We start from the raw sequence: 23,972 nt of genomic DNA, 5'->3' as shown, positions 1-23,972 counted from the left end.
TTCATATCTCTTCATCCTTGGTTTAATCTCACGACATAAATATGTTTTTTATCCAATTTTTTAGACATTATCTTCTATCAATTTAATTATCTTCTATCAATTTAATTATCTTCTTTTTACTTTACTCGTATGTTAACTAAGCATGTTATTTTTTTTATGTATTCTCCATTTTTCAGAAGAATAATGTGACTTTTAACGACTTTTTTTTATATTTTAAAAACGTTTGAAACAAATACTTCAACTATTTATGTTAGTTTTTTTATGGGTTAAATATGTTTTTAGTCCCTAAACTATTGGCCGTTTCTGGTTTTCGTCCCTCTTCCAAACTAAGGTACGATTTGGTCCTCATTCTTTAGAAAAACGTTCGTTTTAGTCCTCAAATTTTTAGTCCTCGTTTTAGTCCTCAAAACGTTCGTTTTTTCGACTAAAACGAACGTTTTTTAAAGATTGAGGACCAAATCGTACCTTAGTTTGGAAGAGGGACGAAAACCAGAAACGGTCAATAGTTTAGGGACTAAAAACATATTTAACCCTTTTTTTATACGTATTAATATTTATTTTATAAACTCCTTGTTTATTATTATTCACCATATCGTCAATCTAATTATTAGTGAAGGAAAAAATGTAATCAAGAGAAAAACTATGTTAAATGCTAGTTCTTAGATTTATTTTTTTTTTTGATAAATATTTATTGAGAAAACTAAAGGGTGATTTTGATTAAATGTCACAGAAAATAAATCATAATTTATAACTCCTTTTGAAATTATGCTTTTTAATTTTAAAAAATATATACTCTCTCCCTAAAAAGACTAAAGTACCATACCCACTTAAAAGCCCTGTAACAAAGCTCTCCAAACATTTTGCTCTTCAAAGGATCCAATACATTAGACACCAATGATTGTGGAGAAGTATCCTCGTTTTCATGTATTGTTTCTCTCTTATCTAAAATTCTTTAACAGCCAACATCATTAATAAAATTTGCAGTTATTCTAATTAGACATTCTGTGTTCCTTAACTTGTTAATATTTGAACCACCTTATTGGTTTCGTTTATCTTCATCATCAAGGTCTAATCTCAATGGATTAAATGTGTTTGATCGTTACACAAAATAAAAATGTTGCATAGAGCCGCAACCAGTGCATATTCATGGTGGTGGGCGAGCCACATCAGGACAAAACAATCAAAATGGCTGGAACAAAGTCTCCAAGGTATATATCTCTGTTAGTATTATATAGTTTCATGCTTTTATCTCACATCAATTCAATCAAAACATATCAGTAGGTCCCTATTGATATATTCACATTTTCATTTCTCTGGATTTCACAAACCTTAATCATTTAGAAATGATGCAGATTTCTGTTTGTCCTAAGATGGCAAGGTTGCCTACTTGCTTAAACATGATGCATTTCTTTCCACATATAAAAACTTGCCCCATTTCTGTATTCACCATTTTCTGATTAGAAAAATGAAGAAAAATGTTTATAATGTGAAACAAAGGATGACACTACAATGGCCTGATTCATAAATACATTGATGACATGAAGAACAAGAAGCAGAAAAACACAGATGATAATCACATAACTCTCACAACTCCAACCCACATTTCTTATAGCATTACTTTGAGTTGAAAAAATAACTTTGCCAATATGCATACAAAAACTCAACAGATATGGAGCATGTGGTGGCCGAAACGCTCAACATCATTCATAATGAAGGAGAGTCATTTTCCCAAAGGGCAGAAATGTACTATAGGAAGAGGCCACAGCTGATAGGTTATGTTGAAGAAGTCTTTCGAGCATATAGAGCATTGGCACAGAGATATGATCGTATATCAAAGGAACTTCAAAGTGCCAACCGTACTATTGCCACTGTTTTCCCAGAACAAGTCCATTATGGAATAGATGAGAATGATGGTGAAGAAAATTTCCGTGGATCAAAGTCATCATCATCATCTCAAAACCCCATCAATCAAACACCAAAAAAGGACATTCCTAAACCTCCAGATATACCGAACGATTTTAGAAAACGATGTCCAGTTAGGAGGATTCCTAGCTCTGCAAAATCTCCTCCCATTAGTCCTACTTCAGGTCTGAGTACGGCTGAAGCACTAGAAGAAGTTGACAAGCTTCAGAAAGAAATTTTGGCACTGCAGACTGAGAAAGAATTTGTAAGGAGCTTGTATGAGCATTCCTATGAAAAGTATTGGGAAATTGAAGACAGGATTACAAATATGCAGAGAAGAGTTTGCAATTTTGAAGATGAGTTTGGCATTAATAATATCATAGAAGATAATGATGCACGAGCTTTGATGGAAGCAACTGCTCTAAATTCATGCAAAGAAACCCTGCTTATGTTGCAAGAGGCAATGGCACAATCATCTGAAGGGACTAAAGAATCGTATCAAATGATTAAGGAAGCTCAAGGCAAGCTTAAAATCCTCAGAGATGGACTTTTTTCTGAAGATAAAAGTGAACTAGACCGAGAAAGCACAGAGGAAGAAGATGTGTTTAGCTTGGAAAAAGAAATGCATGAGTGTGAAATCAGTGAAAAGCTTGAGAAAGATTCAGGTAGTTCCCTCACTTTGGCAGAAATGGCTGACAAGATTGATGACCTTGTAAATAAGGTTGTTACGCTGGAAACTGCAGTCTCTTCTCAGACTGGCTTAGTTAAGAGACTGAGATCAGAAGCAGAAGAACTTAAGAAAATTACACTCGTCTTGGAAGAGGATGAAGAAATGCTAATAGAAGATTCAGAAGAAACCAAAAAGAAGCTGGAAGAAGTTGAAGAAAAGTTGAGGAGAGCTAAAACTCTCAATCAAAGAGTCAAAAGGCGACGCAACAGCCTCCAAAGACTCTTTACTAGGGCTAATTTTGAGCTTGAATATCTTTCAGCAAAAATAAATAATGTGAAGCCAGATGAGGAGGGAGAGAACTTGGTACTTTACAAAAACAGAAGTGCATCAGATGTAGAACTAAAAGAGGAGCCTAAAAAACTAAGTGATGATAACACAGAAACCAAGAAGGATCTTAAGACTACAAAGGAGAAAAAGGAAGACTACAGTGTGAATCTTGGTGATGTTAGAAATGAAGATAACGAGTACAATTGGAATAAAACTATTGATTTAATGATTGAAGACATTCCAGAGTTAATTCCGCTGAATAAGGATGATTTTTCTGGGTCAAAGAGTAATCTTGACACTGAATCACTCGATCAGGTAACTGGTGAGAAGGATCAAACTAAGTGGAGTCAGATATTTGCAAGTGGATTAGATGACAGAGAAAAGATATTATCGGAATTCAATTCAGTTTTAAGGAACTACGAGGATGTAAAGGGCAAACTCAATGATGCGGAGAAGAAAAATCAGGACAACATTTTGGAGTTCGCACTTCAGGTAAATATCATTCAATATATATATGTGTGTGTGTGTGTGTAAGAGCTAAGAAAAATTAATGAATGCTTAGATAAATATCTGAGTTTATAGTGAACTTCAATGTTAACAATGTAAAGCCAAATTGAAGAAGCAATACCTTTCTTTAACAAATTTGATGTATAGATTTACTTAATCCTCATACAGAATAAGTTGTTATATATCAGAAACAAAAATCTGGTTAAGCTTTGTACAATTTTACGGGTCTCTCTTACATGTAGCTTAAAGAAACTTCATTAAAAAATAAAAATATATGTGTATGATGAGAAGTGCAACATTTAATACATTAAGATTCTAAAAGCTCTACCTTTCATTTAATATTTTTTTTTTCATTTTTGAATTTGTGCAGCAAGTGTCCTCCTAAGTGTCCTCCAAATAATAGGGGTTAAATACATTTTTCGTCATTGAACTTTGACCTGAATTAGAATTCGTCTATGTTCGAAACTTTGATACGTTTCAGTCTCCAAATTTTGAAAATAAATGGATGTAGTCCTTTTAATCCAATTACATTGATTCTTGTTTTTACGTATCAAATGCATTTTCAGTAGACATTGAAGCAGAAACATGTCAAACAGTCTAAACAACTAAAATACTAGCATGAAATAAATAGCATTTGACACGTCATAAAAATTTAACATAATTAGATTGAAACGACTATATACATTCATTTTTAAATTTGAGAACCAAAATGTATCCAGGTTTTGAACAAGCACCAATTTCAATTTCGCATAAAAGTTTAGGGACTAAGTTCATATAGTTAACCCAAAGAATAATTGTTAGCATATCAGAATTTTCTTAATTTTCGTGTCAGAATTTTGGGCATAAACTACTCTGAAATTGTTTAATGACAAGTTAAAATAATAGGTGCAATGGTTAGTGTCGACATTTTACTTTTAGAAGTTGTATTTATATGGTACGCATTTCCTGCAATCCTGAGAATTTATATCTATACTAACAGATAAGGGAGTTGAAGGATACTGTTGAAACTAAGGAAAAAGAGATCAACATTTTACAGCAGAAGCTGACCTGCTCTGAAACAAGTCCAGAAGAAAGTCCTCGCATCACTCTCCCAGATTATAACCACACACCACAAGAAGCACTTCTTGGAATTGCACCTCATGAAACAGAGACACAGGACACAGAAAATCCAACTTCAAACACAGGTGCAGGTGCAGGTAGTACTTCTGATGTAGATCACCACCAACAATGTGTTGATAAAAAAACAAAGATTGGCATACTAGTGAAGGTGACATCTAACCAGCATAACAGGAGCCGTTCACTTTCAATCTTGGAGAAGAAATTTCGTTCAGCCATTAATATATTGCTAGAGGAGAACCTTGAGTTCTGGTTGAGGTTCAGCACTTCAGTGCACCAGACACAGAAGTTCCATGATTCCATAGAGGACTTAAAATGTGAGCTTAGAAGCATAAGGGACGACAATATGTCCCACGAGAACTTAAATATCATGCACTCTGAAATAAAAGCAATAATTAAACACCTGAGAGAGATAAGAACTGAGTTATTACTATGGTTGGATCACAATGAGGTTTTGCATGAAGAGTTACAACGTAGGCACCCATCATTGTGCACCTTACAAGATGAAATAGCAAGAGCAGCAAATCCAAATTGTGCATCCAATATGGCAGAACTTAGTGGGTATCAGGCTGCAAAGTTTCAAGGTGAGGTTCTCAACATGAAGCAAGAGAACAAGAAGGTTTGTAGTCAACTGCAAGCAGGTGTCGTTTTTGTGAAGGGATTGAAAGGCCAAGTTGATAAGATGCTACAAGAACTGAGTAAAGAAATAGGGGTTAACAATCAAGACCAAATTACAAAACAATCCACAAGTCGAGCTAGAATACCCTTGAAGTCTTTTCTGTTTGGTGTCAAGTTAAAGAAACAAAGGCAACAAGTCATTGAATGTGAGAGTCCAGCAGGGCAAAGACAATACAGTGATCTAGCAATTGATGATGATGACCTTGACTAGACCAACTTTCGTAATCTTCTATTCAAGTGTTTCGGCAACTCCACTTTCTGTATAGTTAGTCTGTCATCATGATTTTGAAGTTTTCCTTTTTGGATTAGTTTTTTTGTAAAGGTTTTTAGATACATATCTTTGGTATCTTTTTTGGTCAAAGATAAAAATCATTAATCAAATATAGGTACAACCATATTACACAAAGCATCAGTTGCAACTAAGGAGAAAGAAACAAAAAACTAGGAACCCTCCCATGCATGATACTGCATAAATATAAAAAGTAAAAAAGGTGATGCAAATATATCATAAGCCAAAGTTGTGCCTCAGTAGGTGTTTTATAAATTTAAATTCCTGTAGCTGGTTGCCATTGTTATTTATGTTTGAATTAGTCTTAGCTAGAAGTTTGTTAAAGTTGTTTGGTTCTGTTTTATGTTTTGAATTGTGAATATGTGGTGCAGTATTTTTACCTTAGTTTGTTATCTATGTTGTATTTAATACATGTTGATAAATGAAAAAATAGTCTTCTTCCAGATTAACAATTCTTACTTTCTAACTATTGGAATCCTTGTTAAATAAACATTCTTTATATACTCTTTGAGTTAATCAAACTTCAAATTTCAACCATCAAAATAACAATACATTAATTCAACTGAATTAAAAGATGAGAAAAATAACCACAACTATAACTACACTACAATAAAATCTCATTGAATAGAAAATAATCCAAGAATAAATAACAATAAAAATAACACTCTCTACATCCAAATAAAGTGACAATAACATTCACTATATTTTCAAATAAAAAGAGAATTCGACTAAAAAATCTAATGAATGAGAGAACCTTAAAAAGGAAGTCCTATTTTTTCTCACAAAATGTTTTATTACAAGGAAAAAAAATATAGAGTTGATTTTAAATTATCACTAAATCAGATTTAGAGACAAGGAAAGACAAACCCACTATTAATATGGGACTTTTGAGTTTAATTCTTATTACAAGGAAAGAAGTTTCTGACTGTGAATTATAAAAATATCACTGTCCATAAAATTGAATTTTATTTAATATAAAAATTACAATCACTTGATTATGATGTATCTTAAGCTTTTTTATGGTATTTATCTTCTAAATTAAATTGGTAGAATAGCATATTTTTCATCAAAAAATGAGTTATTTAAAAAAAGAAAATTGAAATGACCCCAAATAACTTCAGAGAAAAAAAAAATCCCAAAAGTCTTGGAAAAGAAATAATATTTCAGAGTTCAGTGTAAAAATAATTAAAATACACATTTCTCTGTTGATTTTATGGTTGAGAAATGAAGTAAGAGTGCACCACATAAAATATAAAAAAAAAAAGAAAAAACAATGTTATCTGAAAGAAACACAGCAGAAAGAAGGGAAAGAAGAAAAAATGGCGATGTTAGCATCACCTTATGTAAAACTCTCACTGCCATTTTCACTTACCTCTTCCAAACCCAATCCCCGGCGCCTCTTCGTTCTCCGAGCCACCGAACCTGAAACCCCTCCCTCCGGTTCGGAGCCCTCCGATCCTGAACCTGATGCCTCCGACGACGACTTTGACAGCCGCATCAGCCAGCTTCGCCTCCGGTACCGCAGCGGCACAGGAAAGAAAGCGGAGCTCCGAAAGAATCGAAAGTCGAAGAAAGGAAGCTCCGGATCCGGGTCGGGCGTGTTCCTGCCGCCCGTGGCGCTGAAGGAGCCGGTTTCTGAGGGCGTGAAGGTGGAGCTAGGGTTCAGCCAGTACAGCGAGCGGTTGAACGGTCGCATTGCAATTCTCGGCTTGACAGCGCTGTTGCTGGTGGAGCTGGCGACGGGGAAGGGCGTTATCAACTACCACTCGCCGGCGATTATTCTGATTCAGATTTATTTTGTGGCTGCCGTTGGAGCTATCTTTGTTAAGTATGAGAAGGAGAAGATCAGTGTATGGCCTCAAACTGATTCTTCCACTAACAAGTGATTTTTCGCCCAAGGCTTCTGTTTTTTGCTGATCAAATGTAATTATTTGTTTTGGTTCTTGAAACGAATGGTATCTTGAGGATAAATTGTGATTTTTCTAGATTTGCAATTGTATTATATTATATTATACTCATTCTTATTTGAGATAAAATGGAATTCAAGGTTCTTCTTCTGTTTTAGATTATGCATAAATATTTTATGTCCCTATATTCTAGATCCTTTTGTTTTAGCTTAAGCATTTTTTGTGGTAGTTCTTATCTCCATTATACAGAAAATGCATGTTGCATGAGTGTTCATGAGGATAATCCTAAACTATTCAAGCAAATCTGGAAAAACTTGAAAAGCAAACCATCTATATACTCACAATAGTTTACAAGCATGAAAGGATATCCAGAATCATGTGTGTATAAACCCACATTAACTTTTTTAAAGTGACTACATCTCTTGGTGAATTCTCTAAAAAAAATAATTCAATCTTTCTAAAGTTTTGTTTATATACCTCACTTCATTAAGAAGTACATATCTTAGTTTTCTTTAAGAAAAATAAACATTTATTTGAATCCGAAGTTAGTTACATAACAAAAGTCTGTTGCCACATAAATATTTTAAAAATTAAGTTAGAAAAGTTTGAAAACAACCCTCTTAAAAAAACAAATTACTTGCAGATGTTTATATATATATATATATATATATATATATACACCCAACTTTTACAATAGTTGAACGAAAAAACTTCTTATTCCCAATCTAATAGCTCCAGTCTTATTTTGCAAAGCATTACAAAAATTCTGAAAAATAATAAACTTTATTGAGATGTACCATCAATCTCTTATTTGAAATTTAAAAATTAAATCTAAAGTGATTACAAAACTATATCTTGTAGGAAGCATTTAGAAAATCATGAAAATTTGCAGGTCGTCAACATATATTTACCACTAGGCAATTTTTTCTTAAAAAATATTACAGTACACTAATGTGGTACAAATTCCTAAAATAACTTAAATTTCATCAAAACTTTAGAATTCAATCTAAAAAAACTACTCATTTTCACAAATTAATCACTCAACATTCTCCATCAGTTTTACCACCTTGTCACTTTGGCTGCCTTCATCTTGTACTGGCAAATTTACATGTTTGTCATTTATGTTTTGATTGTTTGAACTTTCATTGATTGAAGTTTTCTTGTCTTGATTAGAAGTTAGGTTTCCTTTGTCAAGGTTGCTATTCTCAGTAGCATTCTTAACAGTTCCTTGGTTTTCGGACACCGCTGCATTTGCTTTAGTAACACTTGGTTGTTTTTCATTTGTGACTGGACTTGCTTTATCTTTCAAACTTTCCTCTCCACTACTAACAGGCACAATCTTCGCTTGACCTATATCTAATCTTCCCTTCTCTAAGTTGCTATTGACCTGGCTGTCAATAGTAACTTTAGGAGCTTCGTTTTCTGGTGTTTGATCTTTCGGTCTGGAGCTGGTATCGTCTTTAGTGGAATTAGCATCTTGCTCCAATGGAACTTTATCAGTCAAAGAAGTAGTCGGTTTGTTCTGTTGAAACAATATAAATAAAGTGAGTGAATATTCAATTTGTCAAATTATTGCATAATGCAAGAGATTTGCAATTTATAATGTAAATGAACCTTTGGATCAGAAGGCATATTGGTAGAAACGGATGGTTTTGCCAAAGAGCTTACTGCAGGCTTGGTGTCTACGTTGTGTTTTACTGGAGCAATTTTAACATGTGATATAGTATTTGAAGGTGAATCAATTCGTGTCCCAGGAGCAGCTGTGGTAGATTTTAACACAGGATTTGAAATTATATTACCCTTCGAGATTAGTTTTTCGTCTACTAGTTTGGGTTTTACATGAGAATGAGAATCAGATCCCAACAAAGAAGCTTGCCGAGATGGCTGTTGAGGTGGTACAAAACTAGTGGCAACCTTCTCCACAGTATTTCTAATCTGCACTTGATTTTTAACTGATGTGGATGTCTTAACTGCAACCATATAAAAATAGGTTATTCAAATACCTTGCATAAGATTGAAAAATAACATTATTAGAACAATAAACTAAAAATAAAATTATTAGAAGATTGATCAGTCTTACAAGTGATGTGCAAGTAATAAACTTAATAAAACAAGGAGAACTACTAATGTGAGAATGGAAAGAATTATCAAAACAAATTAGAGATTGAAGAGAATAGTTTAGACCATACAAAACTTATTTTGTGAAAATTTCATTTAAAAATACATTGGGGTTACAATTTTTCACTGAAAGTGTTCTAGAATATTCTCAATATATTCCTTGAACATTCTAAATAAAATATAGTGCTTGAATAGGGAAATTTGAAAAGCTTAAAGACAAAATATGTTGTTAAAGAAGTAAATTTTAAAAGACACTAAAATTTCAATGTTACGTTATTTTTCTGTCATTGTTAGTCAAGATTTCCTTCTTCAACATCAACATTGTTTTTTAGTTAAGTCAAACACTAATCTTTCCATGTTTTTCCATTTCAACTATTGTTTCTTGTTTCTTTTCTTGATGATTGAAACTATAATGGGTCATTTCCATGATTATCCTTGAGTTTTTTGGATTGAATCCTATAGAGGATTGTATCAACTACTAAATAAAACATCCATCTCCTTTGGAGAAACCAGGTCTAGAAGTTCCAGCGGTTGTGGTTCGCTGACTTCTAGGACCGCAAACATTTTCTACTCCCCATCGTTCCACCCATTGGATTGGTTTCCTTCTCAATCCTCACTTCCATTTTATTACCTGTTTTTCCATCTGCAACCCAAAAGGTGGTCATCACAGTGGCAACCTGCATATTTTCCTCTGTTTTCCTTTCATGTTGCTTCTCCATCTGGCTATTTGGCCATCAGTTTCTTCCCCCATATTCTCTATAAATGTTTCTCTTATTCTCAGTCATCTCTTTTCTGCAGATTCACAACACTTCTCACAGGATTGATAGAAAATTTTGTTCTTGCCATTAGCAAAACGGTGGTTGTTCTCAGTTTCTTTTGTTTCCTGAATGTTTTTCCTGCACCGCCTGATTCTACTTGATGTCTAGATTTGTTTCTGTTTGTGGTTCATTAAAGGGATGTTTTCCCCAACATGATGCTCCTTGCTTTCCTCTGTGTCAACCATAGGTCTTCTCCCAATCCTCTTAGCAACCCCACAACAACCCATCAGACTCATTTCTGCCACCATGATTCTTTATCCCAAGAACTTCATTTCTGCTTCTATTTTCAGATTTTTGGTCCAGAATGGCAATGAGTTGTCTTTGCTGGATTTCTACTTTCTCCTAATTCTTGTAACATTCTTATATTATTTTTTCTTGCTAGTTCTGTTACGTACCTGAGTACGTAAATTAGCCAAATACAACCTTTCACACTCTCACACACGTAATGGAACAATAAACGAATGATAATGGATGAAAGAATCTCTTTTATTGCGGGTAATAACTAGGTAAACACAAGTAAATAATAACTGGAAGCATAACGTCCTTCAGTCAACCAATAATTGGGAGCATAACCTCGTCAATTATCCTGGAACATAACCTCCTTTACAAAACTCAATTCTCAAAAGCATACCTTCTACCCTAGGCTTCCCCTTTATTAATACTAATTAATTCCTTCCCAAAAAGGTAATGAATAATAGAAATTACTCCTATTTATTATAATTATCTGATGCGAATAATCCTATTTATTATAATTATTTGATATGAATATTTTTATCCTTATATACTATATTTAACTTATACGGAATAATATCCTGAGATACGACCTTATACTCTAATTAATTTCCCGCTCATCCTAACTGTTGTGTCAGTTAGGATGCTTCTCCTCTGCCCCCAACCGTTCGGCCCTCCTGCTCCGTCCTTTCTACTGTTCGGTCAGCTTGCTCTCTTCCTTCTACCGTTCGGCCTGGTCGCTCCCTGCCTCCCACCGTTCGGCCTGGTTGCTCCCCCTTATCCACCGTTCGGTCTGACCATTCTCCTTGTCCACCGTCCGGCCTTACCTCTACATGTCTGCCACCGTTCGGCCTTTACGATCAATACCGTACGGCGTCACTTCCCTCCTACCTTTCTTCTCCTTCTCATTACCTCTCCCTTATACCCTAACAAGTTCTCTCCAAACATTTATCCTGTTATGCTTTCTTCCACCCAAGATTCGTTATCTTTGCTCCCAATTCTTATGACCAAAATCATACTTCAGTTAGTATATTTTGATCAGCAGTTTCACAAATGTCCACCAGGCTGCCCTCACATAGTGCCATCTCCAAGTTAGCCACCAGGCTGAGAGCATGACCTATGGAAGAGTTTTCACTTGCTTTGATAGTTTCTCTTCTTCATATGCACTATTTGCTTCAAAATCATTGCTCAAACCACCAATAAGCCTCTTTTCCATCAAATGTTGGAATCATCTTCAAAAACCAGTACCGGTACTAGTTAGAAAGAAAAGAACAAGGGAGTTCTCCTGCATATAATGCCTGACTAGCAGAACTTTGAGTGTCTATGCGTCCTAAACCCTATATGACAAGACAATCCCCTCTTCAACCTTCCCTCTTATTTATAGACAATTTGCCTTAATTCCTCTCTATCTCAGCCCAACAAACTAGCATATATCAACAACTTCCTAACTCTAAATCTCTCACTATGCTAGAAGGAAGATAGCATTGATGGCATAGAGATATTATATCTATAAACACGGGAAGCCTGCGATGACCATTGAAAGTATAATAAAATTATAGAAGGCAAGACACATATCCATTGAATTGGTGAATTTGTACGCCAACAAAGTCATACTCAAGCTATTTGGCTATCCCACTCCTGCCATGAAATGTAAGAAGTCCACCAACAAAATGGTGATTGATAGCAATGCACTAATTCAATGTCACTCTGAATTTGTACTTTTATATTACAAAATTGCTTCGTTGTATTAAATAGTGCTAGATAATCTAAAAATAGACATACTTTTAGGGGGAGAAGTGACACAGGCAATACATTAATTAAATTCGTGGTCTTTTAGGTTATAAAACAAACATTTCAAATCACATTTGCATCTTACCATTCATCTGAAAGATCATAAACATTTCAAACCACACTTGCAAATAATATTCATAATCACAGTAGACAACATGAAACCGGGAACTATAATCAGTCCCACGGAAAGTGCATAATTAACTAGTGTTTCTTTGATTAGGCACTAAAAATGTCCACAATCATCAATGAGAGTCATCCTAAATAAATTTGAGAATCACCTAAAATTGATTTGAGAGTTGTAGAACTTTGAGATTCAGTTCAGGATTTACAATTTGTTTGGAACCAATGATTTAGGAGAGGAAGAACTGGGTTAGGAACAGAAGACACTTCCCAAGAAAATGTTATCACATTTGGAACAGTGAAGAGACAAAGAAAGAGACGAAGAAAAAAAAGAAAAACGTTGTGCAGATAGCAAAGAAATCGAGCTCCAATTTACAGAGAAAAAGGTGAGAAGAGGGGAGAATTTGATATAAAGACCAAAATGTCAAAATTTTGATTTTATGTTTAGCGTAAAGGTAAAAATGTTATTTGATATGAGCATATTTTCTTTATTCTTTCCTTTCGATCTAACCAAATAAAGGGAGAAAGAGCAGTTAATTTGTTTCTTCTTATTCTCTAACCCAAACAACTTAAAATACCAAACACACTTTTTCTCTTCTCTCTTATTTCTTTCCTCCCTACTTCTCACATCCAAACAAATGGATGGAGAAAATAGGAGGTAAAATGGAGCAAAATCAATGGACAAGCATAGAAAATCCGAACTTAATTAATATGAAGATAAATAAAAATAAACAGAAAAAGGTCCAGTACAATTACCAGGATCTGACACTCCAGGAGCAGTTAACTTTTTGAATGGCATATCAAGGGCTAAAGATAAAGAGTGTCGGGTTGCCAGTTGTTCAGCAGTAGTATATTGTGAGCTGGTTGATATGGTTCCAGAATTGACAGTGCCATCTTTCTTTCGTAAAATGCTCCACCTCTGCAAACAATTGTAGATTAACCCATGAGAATTAAATAAAACAAAAAGTAAATAACAAAAAGGGTAAAATGGTACGGTGTTTAAATCACATGAGTATTAAAAAAGATACAAAGTAAAATGGTCCATTTCAGCAAGTTTTAGGATAACCCATCCTGATATATAGAATATAAAGCAAATAAACAGTAAAGGTGAAAGGGACTGGATGAGTTATCAATGACACTAATATTCACAAAAATAATCAGTAAACAAAAGGATGCATAGATTCATCCATCACGACTAAAAATATCACAAATGAGAAGTTCTTGATAGAGTTGGACATGAAAAAATTCATTAATGGGATTTGAACCTAGGAAAACAAGGTCATAAAAGACATGTTACCTGAATAGAGGACAGCAAATAAAAATAGACTCAGTTCCATAAGTATTATACTACAATCAAACATTCTCTCACATACCTGATTAAACATCTAGAGTGTGGAAATATGCAAGTGCTCCAATAACATCCCTTATGCCTGGGAATTGACATCTTTTGTGTGTACAGATATGGGTGACCCATTAATGGATTTAAGACAGACATTGATAAGAAATCAGAACTTAAGCTTAGGACATAACTCAATCCCAAAAACTAACTAATAATGTGAGGACTGCCTAAGCCTAAAAGGGACAGCATTGATCGTATATGATATATCTCCACTCGATGTGGAATCTCAACAAATCCCTCAAACCCAAAACTGCAGCACAGATAAATGGGGGCAGTTCAACAACACATCTAAGATGGGTTTTAATACAATATTAAAATTGGGATTAAAACTTAGCTCCATAAAACTAGCTTGCAATATGAGAGTTACCCAAGCCTTATAAGGACAATATTGGTTATATTTTTTTGTCGATGTGGGATCTCAACTAGCTAATGTAAAAAAATTATTTTTAATAAATATTTACGGTTTAATAAATTGAGTGTTTTGAAATAGTCCACAATAGAGGATGAACTTTTAATGAACCCGTCACAGAACAAGCACAAGCACGAGATTAACCCCCCTAAAATCCCAAGAATCCAACAATAACTTTAAGATGTTAATTTTGGATTTTACGAAAAAATAAGACCAATTTTCAAATGTAATGATATCATTCATACAATGAATCTTGGTCTGTCTTATACGAACTTCCAATGAAATATTCACATAATTACTAAGAGAACAGGTTTATAAAGTTTTATGATTTGAAAACCACCTGTGCTAACTGTGTAGGACTTCTCTTAATAGGAAAATTGTCTCCTTTTGCCATGGTTGCCCAATTCCCTTCGCCCCATCTCTGAACAGCAGCTCGTAGTTGTATGTCCTCTTCCTCTGACCATGTTTTCCGTTTTCTTTTGGACGCCAAATTACCACCAACTAATCCCTTAGATTCAATACCATCTGTTGGTGGTACAGGGTGTGTTGGCAATGTTTGTCTCTGAACAGTGACTGGAAAAACAATGTTTGTCCCTTGCATCAAATTAGAGGGTTGTGAACTTTCAATAAGTGTTGCAGATGAATGGCAAACTGGAACATTTATAGTCAATGGAGCCTCGATTGTTGAGCTACTAGGGGCAGAGTCACTGAGTGTGCGAGAAGCAATCATTACCTGATGAATAAACAATTCCCAAAAACAGACCGTTCAAAATTGAATATCAAGAAAAAACACAATTTAAAGTTTAAATAATGGAACTGTAAAGAGAACTCAATTATTCTTCACTACATGGTATTGTCGACTTAGATCAATCAACATCATTGAATTCTACCAAATATCAAATTTTCAATAAAATTTAAAGGCTTTTTATTGTTTCCCTCCAATAGATTTTTAGGTCTTCCCCAATCAAATTTTAGTCAAAAAAGCTTTAACTAGTTCTAGTTTTCTCAATGCAGACTCCACTGGTCTTCTCACATGACCTAACCACCTTTGGGGAGTTTCTATCATCTTCTTTATAGGTGCTACGTCAACTTCCTCTCATGTACATTCCATTCCTAATCACGTGTTTTTTTTTTTGTATATTCATTCTCACTTTACCACACTTATTTGCTGGTATTAGTGGGACTTTACTGCCAACCATTCACAACCACAATATTATTATTCTTATAGTCAGTCGTCAAGTAAAGCCAAGCTAACTTGCAATCATGTATTTACTAATCTCATAAAATTCTTTTTGTTATATTCTAAGTAGAAATCTCCCCTACAATCAGAATGAAATTAGTAAAATTTACACTTGTGATTCTAGCCATATCCTTACCCAGTGGCATAAGGCACAAGATCCATGTGTTAATATGTTGTTGATAAATCTATTTAACAAACAATAATTATACAACTATCCAAAGCATAAGATATTGAGATAAAATGTGTAATAACTAGGGCAAGGACATGTACCTTCACACATGCAGCCGCCTCTGATGCAGATTCCACACTAACAGGAGGTAATTCTTCTAGCTCACACTCTAAGTCACTGTCATCATCCTGGAAATGAGACTCCAAATAAGTATGAACATATCTAACACTAATCCAAAAACCTAAGAAAAATCCAGTGAAAAATGGTAATACAGCATGTTGTGAAAAACTAATCTGGGATAGAAATTTGAATAATAAAGGATACTCCACTAATATAATCATTAGTTGAGTGACTATTTAGTCATTATCAGTCATCTGATTAAATGTTTGTCAATTTGATCCATAAAGGAACTAATGGTAATATTTATGAATTAAAATTAAGCCAGTACCTTCTACCTTAATTTTTCATGTACTCGAATATTGGCTATATGAATTTGGACACACGTCTATAAGGCCAAAAGTAAGAGACCCTATAAAACTTGGTTGCATTCAGGACTTCAAAATCATAAACACAATGATCTTGCACTTGTATATTATGAAGTAACCAAACTTCATTCTTCCTTATTTAGCACCAACTAGAATCATCAGACTGCTAAAATAACCATAAAACAGTCATAAGGAATTTCGATGCTGACACATGACCAAAAACCCTTTTGAAATATCCAAATAAATGACCAGCAAAGTATCCATGAATAAATGCATAAAAATGTACTGAGATGAATATACATCTCAGTACAATTTGGGATATACATCTGGATACTTGTTTGGGAAAATAGCTTAGCTTCATTAAGGGCTTATTGAATAGAACTATATTTGGATAAACATAGAAGACAAAATGAGATGAGTTTTTCACAGGTTAAAATTAACTCATGCATAAGAAATATGCTACGGGGAGAAGATTAATTCAATTTACATTGTTATCTTGGTTCTTTTAGAAAGTTCCTAAATATTTATCATGTACGCACTTACGTATAAGTTGTTTCTATACTTAAAAGAGGGAGAACAGTTAACTGTTTTCATAGAAACTATAGCTATTTTCAAGAGTTATCATGGACATTTTATAAGCTCTACCAAACCATCCATTCTACAAAAAGTCTATGTGGCAAGGCTTTTCTTTTCATTGCCAAGAAGTATCTCCTCGTCAAACACACACACACACACGCACACTAATCTCCCTTAGGGTTTGACAGACACCAAATAGGTGGACATCCCAACCAGGTTGAGTCCAACTCAAGCACTTTGGTTAAGCCTCGTGGTCTCTCCCCAACTCACCACTCGCCATCCCTATCAACCGAAGCTGGTCTATGTTGTAAGATAAGTTCCAATAAGTTGTAAACAAGTTATTTCAAACGTACCCTAAAACTAATTTGCAAAAGATATTTCACCTTAACAACAAATTAGCATATCAAAGAAATTTCAAGAGTATTGTACTGACCAGAGGTTCAGCCCCAACTTCAAAATTTTCCGGCAAAGAATGCCGGTAGGCCAAATGCCGCCACAGCATTTGATATTCCCTAACATTAGAAATCCCAGTTGCGCTTTTCTTCACCAACTCGCTCCAATCAATCTTTGGCTTAGCGTAATGCGCAACTTCTTGAAGTAAGATAAACACTGTACTTGGGTCGTACCTGCACAAAAAGCCCAAATCGTTTGAACTCTTTGAAGTCGCAACACAAAATTACAAACAAAATTATAAACAACCTTAAATAAATAAATAGATACCTCTGCATCAGCGCGACAGCATCTTTTTCCGTAAAAGACACTCTGGTCTTCTTCTCCGACATTGCCGTGTCTTAGTCGGAGCAGGAAAAAAAAACAAAAAGAGAGAAAGAAAAAAAATCCCTAACAACAAATAGATGAAACAGAAGGGAATTGCAGAGAGATTGACGGAAGAAGAAGAAGTGTGTTGAGAAAAAATGGAGATTGAGAAACTGTGTCGACTGATTGAATACTTATAGAGATTATTCCCTTCTTGACTGGAATCATGGAGACAGATAGTAAGAAATTAAGAGGTGGAAAAGAAGACAGAACAAGAATACAAAATCATTGGTGTTACTTTATTTATGGAAGGATATTAGCAAAAATTTACTATAAAAAATGCTTCAATTATTACTTATTAGCAATATTCTTTGACGAAAACTAATTATTTCCCAGCTTGTCTGAGTACTTTATTGAGATGGTATACAAAAACAAAATTAATCTTATTCATTAATAATAATAATAATAGGTATATAATACAATGTATGTTATGGAAAACAGACTTAGATGGGAATTAATAAAAATATATGATTACATTAAAAATGTTATTTGTTACTCTATAATAAGGTTCTTAAGTTGTTGATAAGTATTTGTTAAGACTCATTTTTATCTTTAATATTTCAAAATAATAATTTTGGTTATTTACATTTTAGATAAAATGAAAATGAAAACAATCCTTTCAAAATTGTTACTATTTTCAATTTTTTAACTTTTTTAATACTTACTGAATAATCTATTTAATGGTATATGGAAATTAATAAAAAAAAACACACATTTTATGTTCGAGAGAAAATTTATTCATAAAAACGTTGCACTATATTTCTCGTGTGAGTTTTATGACTCTCGTTGGTTTGAAAATAAGTTTCAAGCAAACAAATCTAATCATATTTTTAATTGATCGAATACATTTATCTAAATTTAAAAAAAAATAGTTTTAAAATACTAAAGCCAAAATTAATTTTAAAAATTAAAAGAAATTTGTGTTCTTTAATAAATGTAAATTATCATTGAAATCTTAACACGGAATATGGAAATATTATATAAATATGTATAAATAGTTATGATTAGAAAAATATGTGATTTTAAAATGTTAACATGACTATTAAATATTTTTTAATTTTATATACACACTCTATTATCAAATCTACAGTTTCAAGTTTTTACAATACTAAATTGGCATTACTTAATATTATCCAAAAATGAAAACCTTCTTTCTTTATTTGGCATGTTTTAACATGTTTATTCTAACTCATATTGGACATATTCTGTTTTCATTATAAATGAAATCCCCACATATTAAAATCATAAAAAATAGTAAAGTCAATTGATAATTAATATTTTAAAGTGTTTACCTTTCAATATTTGTCATTAACTTAATCCAATAATTTGTATTTATATAATGATAAATTAGTAATTTTAATATATATATATATATATATATATATATATATTAAGTTAGTCAGCCAGTCAAGTCAGGAAGACTTTAAATATGAGAGTAATAAATTAAGATTTTTTTTTCAATAATTAATATGGATGGTTATTAAAACATAAAGAAATTGAAATAATTAAACACTATTTTAATATAATATATATAGAGAGAGAGAGAAATTTTCTTTTTTTTTGTCTACGTTTGTTTTTCAATTTTATCTTTCTATATATATATATATATATATATATATATATATATATATATATATATATATATATATATATATATATATATATATTTTGGGTTAAATATGTTTTTAGTCCCTAAACTATTGGTTGTTTCTGGTTTTCGTCCCTCTTTCAAAGTAAGGTACAGTTTGGTCCTCATTCTTTTCGAAAACGTTCGTTTTATTAAAACGAACGTTTCGAAAAGAATAAGGACCAAACTGTACCTTACTTTGAAAGAGGGACGAAAACCAGAAACGGCCAATAGTTTAGGGACTAAAAACATATTTAACCCATATATTTTTAAAGTAAATAATTATGTTACTAATTTTAAACTTAAATGAATTTTTTAAGTTTAATTATTTTTTCATGTTAACCAATTTTAAAATTTTATTAGTTTTTTAACTAAAAAATGACCTAAAAATATATAAAAGTCATTTAGAATAAAATTATTAAATTATTTATGATTAATTTTATAGAGATAATAATAATAATAATCTATAACAATATATAAAGTTGATAAAAAAAATGTGGCATACAAATCTCTATTTCAAATTTTATCCTTGCTAGTTACTGTTTTAGTATTATTTTTATATTCAAATTTTAAAAATGTATAATATTAAAACTGAATCTTATAATCTTTTCTTTAAGTTAATTAATATTTTGTATATTAGACGTGTAAGAATCCGGCGAATAGATAGGTGTATGCAAATAATGGGATCGAGTAATTTAATATTAAAATAATACTACTATATAAATTGAAGATTCAAAAGTTTTGTCTCATTTTCGGATAGAGCTATCTCTCTCCAAAACTCCTAATATCTTCTTTCTTCTTCTTTTCTCTAGAATTTATTCATCTAAGTTTATCTTTTCAACAATATGGTTGTACCTAAGCAATCCTGGTGTTTAGAGCTTCCCTTTCCACCGATCAATTTTGTGGTTAGAGCTGGTAAGTTTCGATCTCCTTGATTTATGTTGGTTTCTTCAAATTCTGGCACATGCTAGAACATCTCTATTTGCATGCGTTCAGCAGCCTTCCTTTCCTCTTTCTAACTTCATTTTGGTTCTTTGGGTGGTCTCGTATCACTAATCGGTAATCTATAGGTATTCTTATAAGGTTATGGTGTTGAGAGCAAAATTTTTGAAGTTGTTGAGTTGTTCGGTTTCGGCTAAAGGTAAGGGAAGCTAGTTAATTTAATTGGTTGACGTGTTGTGGAACTGTACTGTTGTATAATGTTGTTTGGAAGTTTGCTTGGGTATGTAATTGAGTGAATGTGTGAATTGTATAGTGGTATAATAAGATAATATAACCTGTGACCTTGTTGAACTATTCTGTTTTGAGTTGTTGGTGTTGTTAGTAAGTGTGTTTAACGAAGTGGAGTAGCAAAAATGGGGAATTGGGGTTAGGAGTTCAATTAGTCACTGGGGAAACCTTAGATGAGTTATTTAGGACTTGTTAGAATCCCTAAGTCAACCAAACTGTGCCAAAAACCAGTATAATTGAATTTGAGTCCTTAGATTGATGATTATGCAGTTTTGGATCATGAATTTGGTAACAGACTCTTTAGAAAGTGTTTATAAAGGTTTAGACATCCTTGGAATAATGTAAATTGGTATATGATTCAAGTATGGGGAATTAGAAGTTGGGAAAAATATTCAGTTTTGGTAAAGTTAGGAGTTTTTCATAATTCTGCAGATATTTATGCAGAATTATGCAGAATGTGGAACATGCGCTGTTGACCGCGCGGTCATGCGCTGATTGGCCATTCGGTCATATTTAGGTACTCTGCCATTAACTGGTTTCAGTCTCTTTAGAGTCTTACCAGTTCATGACCGTTCGGTATTAGGTGTGGGTGGTCTTCCTTTTGTGTTCGGTCTTAACTGAGTTCTGCTTCTGTGGAGTTTTCAGTTAATGACCGAACGATCTTGCACTAGTACTCGGTATGATAGTGGTGTTTGGTCTTAACTGTGTTCGGCCTCTGATGGGCCTTACCTGTTAATAGTGTTTGGTCATGCTTTAGTGTTCGGTCCTACCAGAGTATCCTGTCTAAGTCTAGAGTGTTCAGTTTTAGGTGGGTAATTGTCTTGACGCTCGTACTCGTATTCGCGTTTGGTCTTTTCCTAGTGGTCGATTCTTAATAATGTTCAGTCATTTCCTCAGTCTTACCTACTATGGACCGTTCGGTCCTGTTCTATGGATAGTAAAAGACCGCTCGATCTTACACTAAGTGTTCAGTTTAAATTATAAGTATTTGGTCTAAGCTCTAAGTGTTTAATTTTGTCGCAGTTAGTAAGTTTTCATTCGGTCATATTCAAGGATTGTGTTGTAACCGTTCGGCCTTCTTTTGTGAATGATTATTTAGTCTTTAAATGCTAATTTCACTATTTGATTCTGATTGCTTGAGATAGTGTTACCAATAAGGAGTATTGGTAAATCTTGAAGAAATTTGTTTTGATGATGCTACAAGAAGTTTTAGTTGAAGAAGATATTAGAATTAGTTAAAAGCAATTTGTAGAAATTAAATGTAGTAGGAAATTCTTGTAAACCTTGTAAACTTGCATTTTTAACTGCAATAATCGATTATGGAATGACAATAATCGATTATCACAGAGTCATACAGGAATAATCGATTATCACATCATATAATCGATTATCACATTTTGAAAACCCTGTAACGGACTTGAATAATCGATTATCACTTACAATAATCGATTATTCGTGGCAGTTGAAACTTAACCTTAGATATTCAGAGCAGCTGGCTATATAGTGTTTTTTCTGTGAAGATTAAAGAAAGTTGAACACAAAGCTTTTGAGAATACAGTGTGATCTGAGGAAGTTCCAAAAGCTAGTTCATTGCATTGCCTGGTCTTGTGAAAAGGAGAAGCTCGCGCTTTGTGGGTCAAAGGTCGGAGCGGTTCTCTTCAAGTTGGCAAAGTTGTTGTTCTTCCGGTTTGTTCGTTCGAAGGAAGGTTTTATCTTTTTTCTGTTTCATTTACTCTATTGTAAACTTGTGAAACTATTTTTAGTGAAAACGTTAATCACTTTTTATAGTGATTAACAACTGGACGTAGATTCTTTTGAATCGAACCAGGATAAAAATTGCTTGTGTGATTTTTTCTATTCTCTGTACTGATTACTGTTTTATGCTCATCAACTGTTTGAAAATTTGTCTCTAAGAAAATTAAATTTCTAAAACGGACCATCTTATTAAGAGTTTGACCGAACACGCTTTCCGCTTTATAAATTATTCCGCTGCGAAATTCTATAACGGTACCGATTGATCCAACATATAGTTGTATGGATCTATTGGGTATGAGAAATTATATTGTTATTCAAATAAGGTATATGTTTCATGTAATGTGAAAGAGAATTTCAAGGAGGAATGTCTCAGTGATTGGTTATCAAGGTGGTGGTAAAGTATGAATATGGATAGTGAAATTCATGGCGTTCATCCTGAAATTCTAATGATTACCAGTTTTCAAGTAGAGATGGGTAAGTCATGTGGTGAGAATGGCAGGAGGTCCTAGTCCAGAGGGGATTTGGGTGAGGTATGACGGACTAACCTCGGGTGACAGCTGAAGGGTTTTCAGTTACTACATTACCCGGGTGCAAGAACAACCTCAAGCTACATATTCATACAATCCGGATGGTCAAGTCAAGTGTCGATCTTTGCATGCATGATATGTTCGGTTTTTTTTGCCTGAAATGTTGGATTATGATTGTTTAAATGCTTGATTTAATATGATTCTCTATAATATTATGATTATTTAAATTACACTAGCTTACCCTTATTTTCTTGTCTTATCCGTTCGGTTGTTTTGTCCTTGCAATGATCATCCTGTGGGTGTGAGCAGAGTGTGCAGAAGGTATTATGGAACAGGCGTTGGCAGAAGAGGATGGTTTTTATTAGAGTAAGACCGTTCGGTCTTGTACCTATTTCTGTAATAGTTTAAGACCATTTCGTCTAATACGATGCTTGTATGAACGTTCGGTGTGTACTTGTAATAGTATCAATATAGGCTTTTCCATAAAGTTTTTAAATTTATAGTTATTTCAGAATAAATGTAAACTAACTTTATTTTACTGGTAACTGTTCTATTTTATTGTAAATGTAAGGACCTTACATGGCAACAATTAAAATTGTGAGATAATGTTAATCATTTTTATTTTAAGAAGGGTTAAATATGTTTTTCGTCCCTTAAGTATCACATGATTATGAGTTTAGTCCCTACTCGAAACTTTGATGGTTTTTAGTCCTCATAATTTTAAAACTCTTAATATTGGTCCTTAAAATTGGACGGCGTTAACTTTTAGTTGATGTGGCAAACGGCGAGGCCACGTCTTATGCCAGTTTGCCTCTTCACTCTCTACCACGTTGCTTGTGTCGTTCGTCTTCTCCGGCAGAGCAGAGCCTCCATCGGACCAGTCGCTCAGTCCAAGGCGTCGCCAGTGACACCAATCGCCACCCGGGATCATTGTTGGCTGCGGTGTCGATTTCTCTCTCCTTGCCATTTCTCCGCGCGCGAGAAGCTCTCTCATTCCTCCGCCTATCGTCGCCTGAGAGAGCCCAGCCTTCGCGAGCCACAAACTTTAATCTTTAATGTATACTTTCTTTTCTCTGTTATCTTCCCTGCACAATTCATTCACTAAATTAGAAACCTTCACTCTCTTCATGAAATGGCTTCCCTTTTCACCTTCGTTTTGTCCCTCTTGCTTGTGGCACAATGTTGCTGGTGTCTAACATCGCCCAAGAAGACATACATAGTTCACATGAAACAGAACAACAAACCTCCAATCTACCCTACTCACA

The 23,972-nt window shown here is 33.6% G+C and overlaps 3 protein-coding genes across 3 annotated transcripts; 2 read left to right on the top strand and 1 right to left on the bottom strand.

Moving 5' to 3' along the window:
• Nucleotides 1-1,114: 1,114 nt before the first annotated feature.
• LOC124835696 (protein NETWORKED 2A-like) lies at nt 1,115-6,607 on the top strand. Its single transcript, XM_047310664.2, has 3 exons — nt 1,115-1,208; nt 1,668-3,391; nt 4,386-6,607. The coding sequence occupies exons 1-3, from the start codon at nt 1,115-1,117 to the stop codon at nt 5,409-5,411; spliced, it is 2,844 nt and encodes a 947-aa protein (XP_047166620.2). The 3' UTR covers nt 5,412-6,607.
• Nucleotides 6,608-6,748: 141 nt separating this feature from the next.
• Nucleotides 6,749-7,553, top strand: LOC124835694 (FKBP-type peptidyl-prolyl cis-trans isomerase). Its single transcript, XM_047310662.2, has one exon. The coding sequence runs from the start codon at nt 6,809-6,811 to the stop codon at nt 7,373-7,375; it is 567 nt and encodes a 188-aa protein (XP_047166618.1). The 5' UTR covers nt 6,749-6,808; the 3' UTR covers nt 7,376-7,553.
• Nucleotides 7,554-8,263: 710 nt separating this feature from the next.
• On the bottom strand, nt 8,264-17,780 carry LOC124835701 (uncharacterized). The gene is made up of 7 exons (XM_047310668.2): nt 17,473-17,780; nt 17,186-17,378; nt 15,793-15,879; nt 14,623-15,015; nt 13,231-13,393; nt 9,011-9,366; nt 8,264-8,918 (listed from the first exon to the last, which is right to left on the bottom strand). Exons 1-7 carry the CDS (start codon nt 17,532-17,534, stop codon nt 8,433-8,435), a joined length of 1,740 nt encoding a protein of 579 aa, XP_047166624.1. The 5' UTR covers nt 17,535-17,780; the 3' UTR covers nt 8,264-8,432.
• Nucleotides 17,781-23,972: the final 6,192 nt, after the last annotated feature.

The sequence above is a fragment of the Vigna umbellata genome, chromosome 2, assembly GCF_029865625.1.
Source record: "Vigna umbellata cultivar VRB3 chromosome 2, Vumbellata_1.0, whole genome shotgun sequence".
Classification (NCBI taxonomy): Eukaryota; Viridiplantae; Streptophyta; class Magnoliopsida; order Fabales; family Fabaceae; genus Vigna; species Vigna umbellata.
This window is presented reverse-complemented; position numbering and strand designations above follow the sequence as displayed.

Excerpts from the sequence above, each read along its gene's own strand:
- LOC124835696 (XM_047310664.2), top strand. The coding sequence starts at position 1,115 with ATGTTGCATAGAGCCGCAACCAGTGCATATTCATGGTGGTGGGCGAGC. Across the intron at positions 1,209-1,667 it reads GCTGGAACAAAGTCTCCAAG|ATATGGAGCATGTGGTGGCC; the intron begins GTATATATCTCT and ends AAAACTCAACAG. Across the intron at positions 3,392-4,385 it reads TTTTGGAGTTCGCACTTCAG|ATAAGGGAGTTGAAGGATAC; the intron begins GTAAATATCATT and ends CTATACTAACAG.
- LOC124835694 (XM_047310662.2), top strand. The coding sequence starts at position 6,809 with ATGGCGATGTTAGCATCACCTTATGTAAAACTCTCACTGCCATTTTCA.
- LOC124835701 (XM_047310668.2), bottom strand. The coding sequence starts at position 17,534 with ATGTCGGAGAAGAAGACCAGAGTGTCTTTTACGGAAAAAGATGCTGTC. Across the intron at positions 13,394-14,622 it reads GTCCTACACAGTTAGCACAG|AGGTGGAGCATTTTACGAAA; the intron begins GTGGTTTTCAAA and ends AATTGTTTGCAG. Across the intron at positions 9,367-13,230 it reads TCCTGGAGTGTCAGATCCTG|TTAAGACATCCACATCAGTT; the intron begins GTAATTGTACTG and ends ATATGGTTGCAG.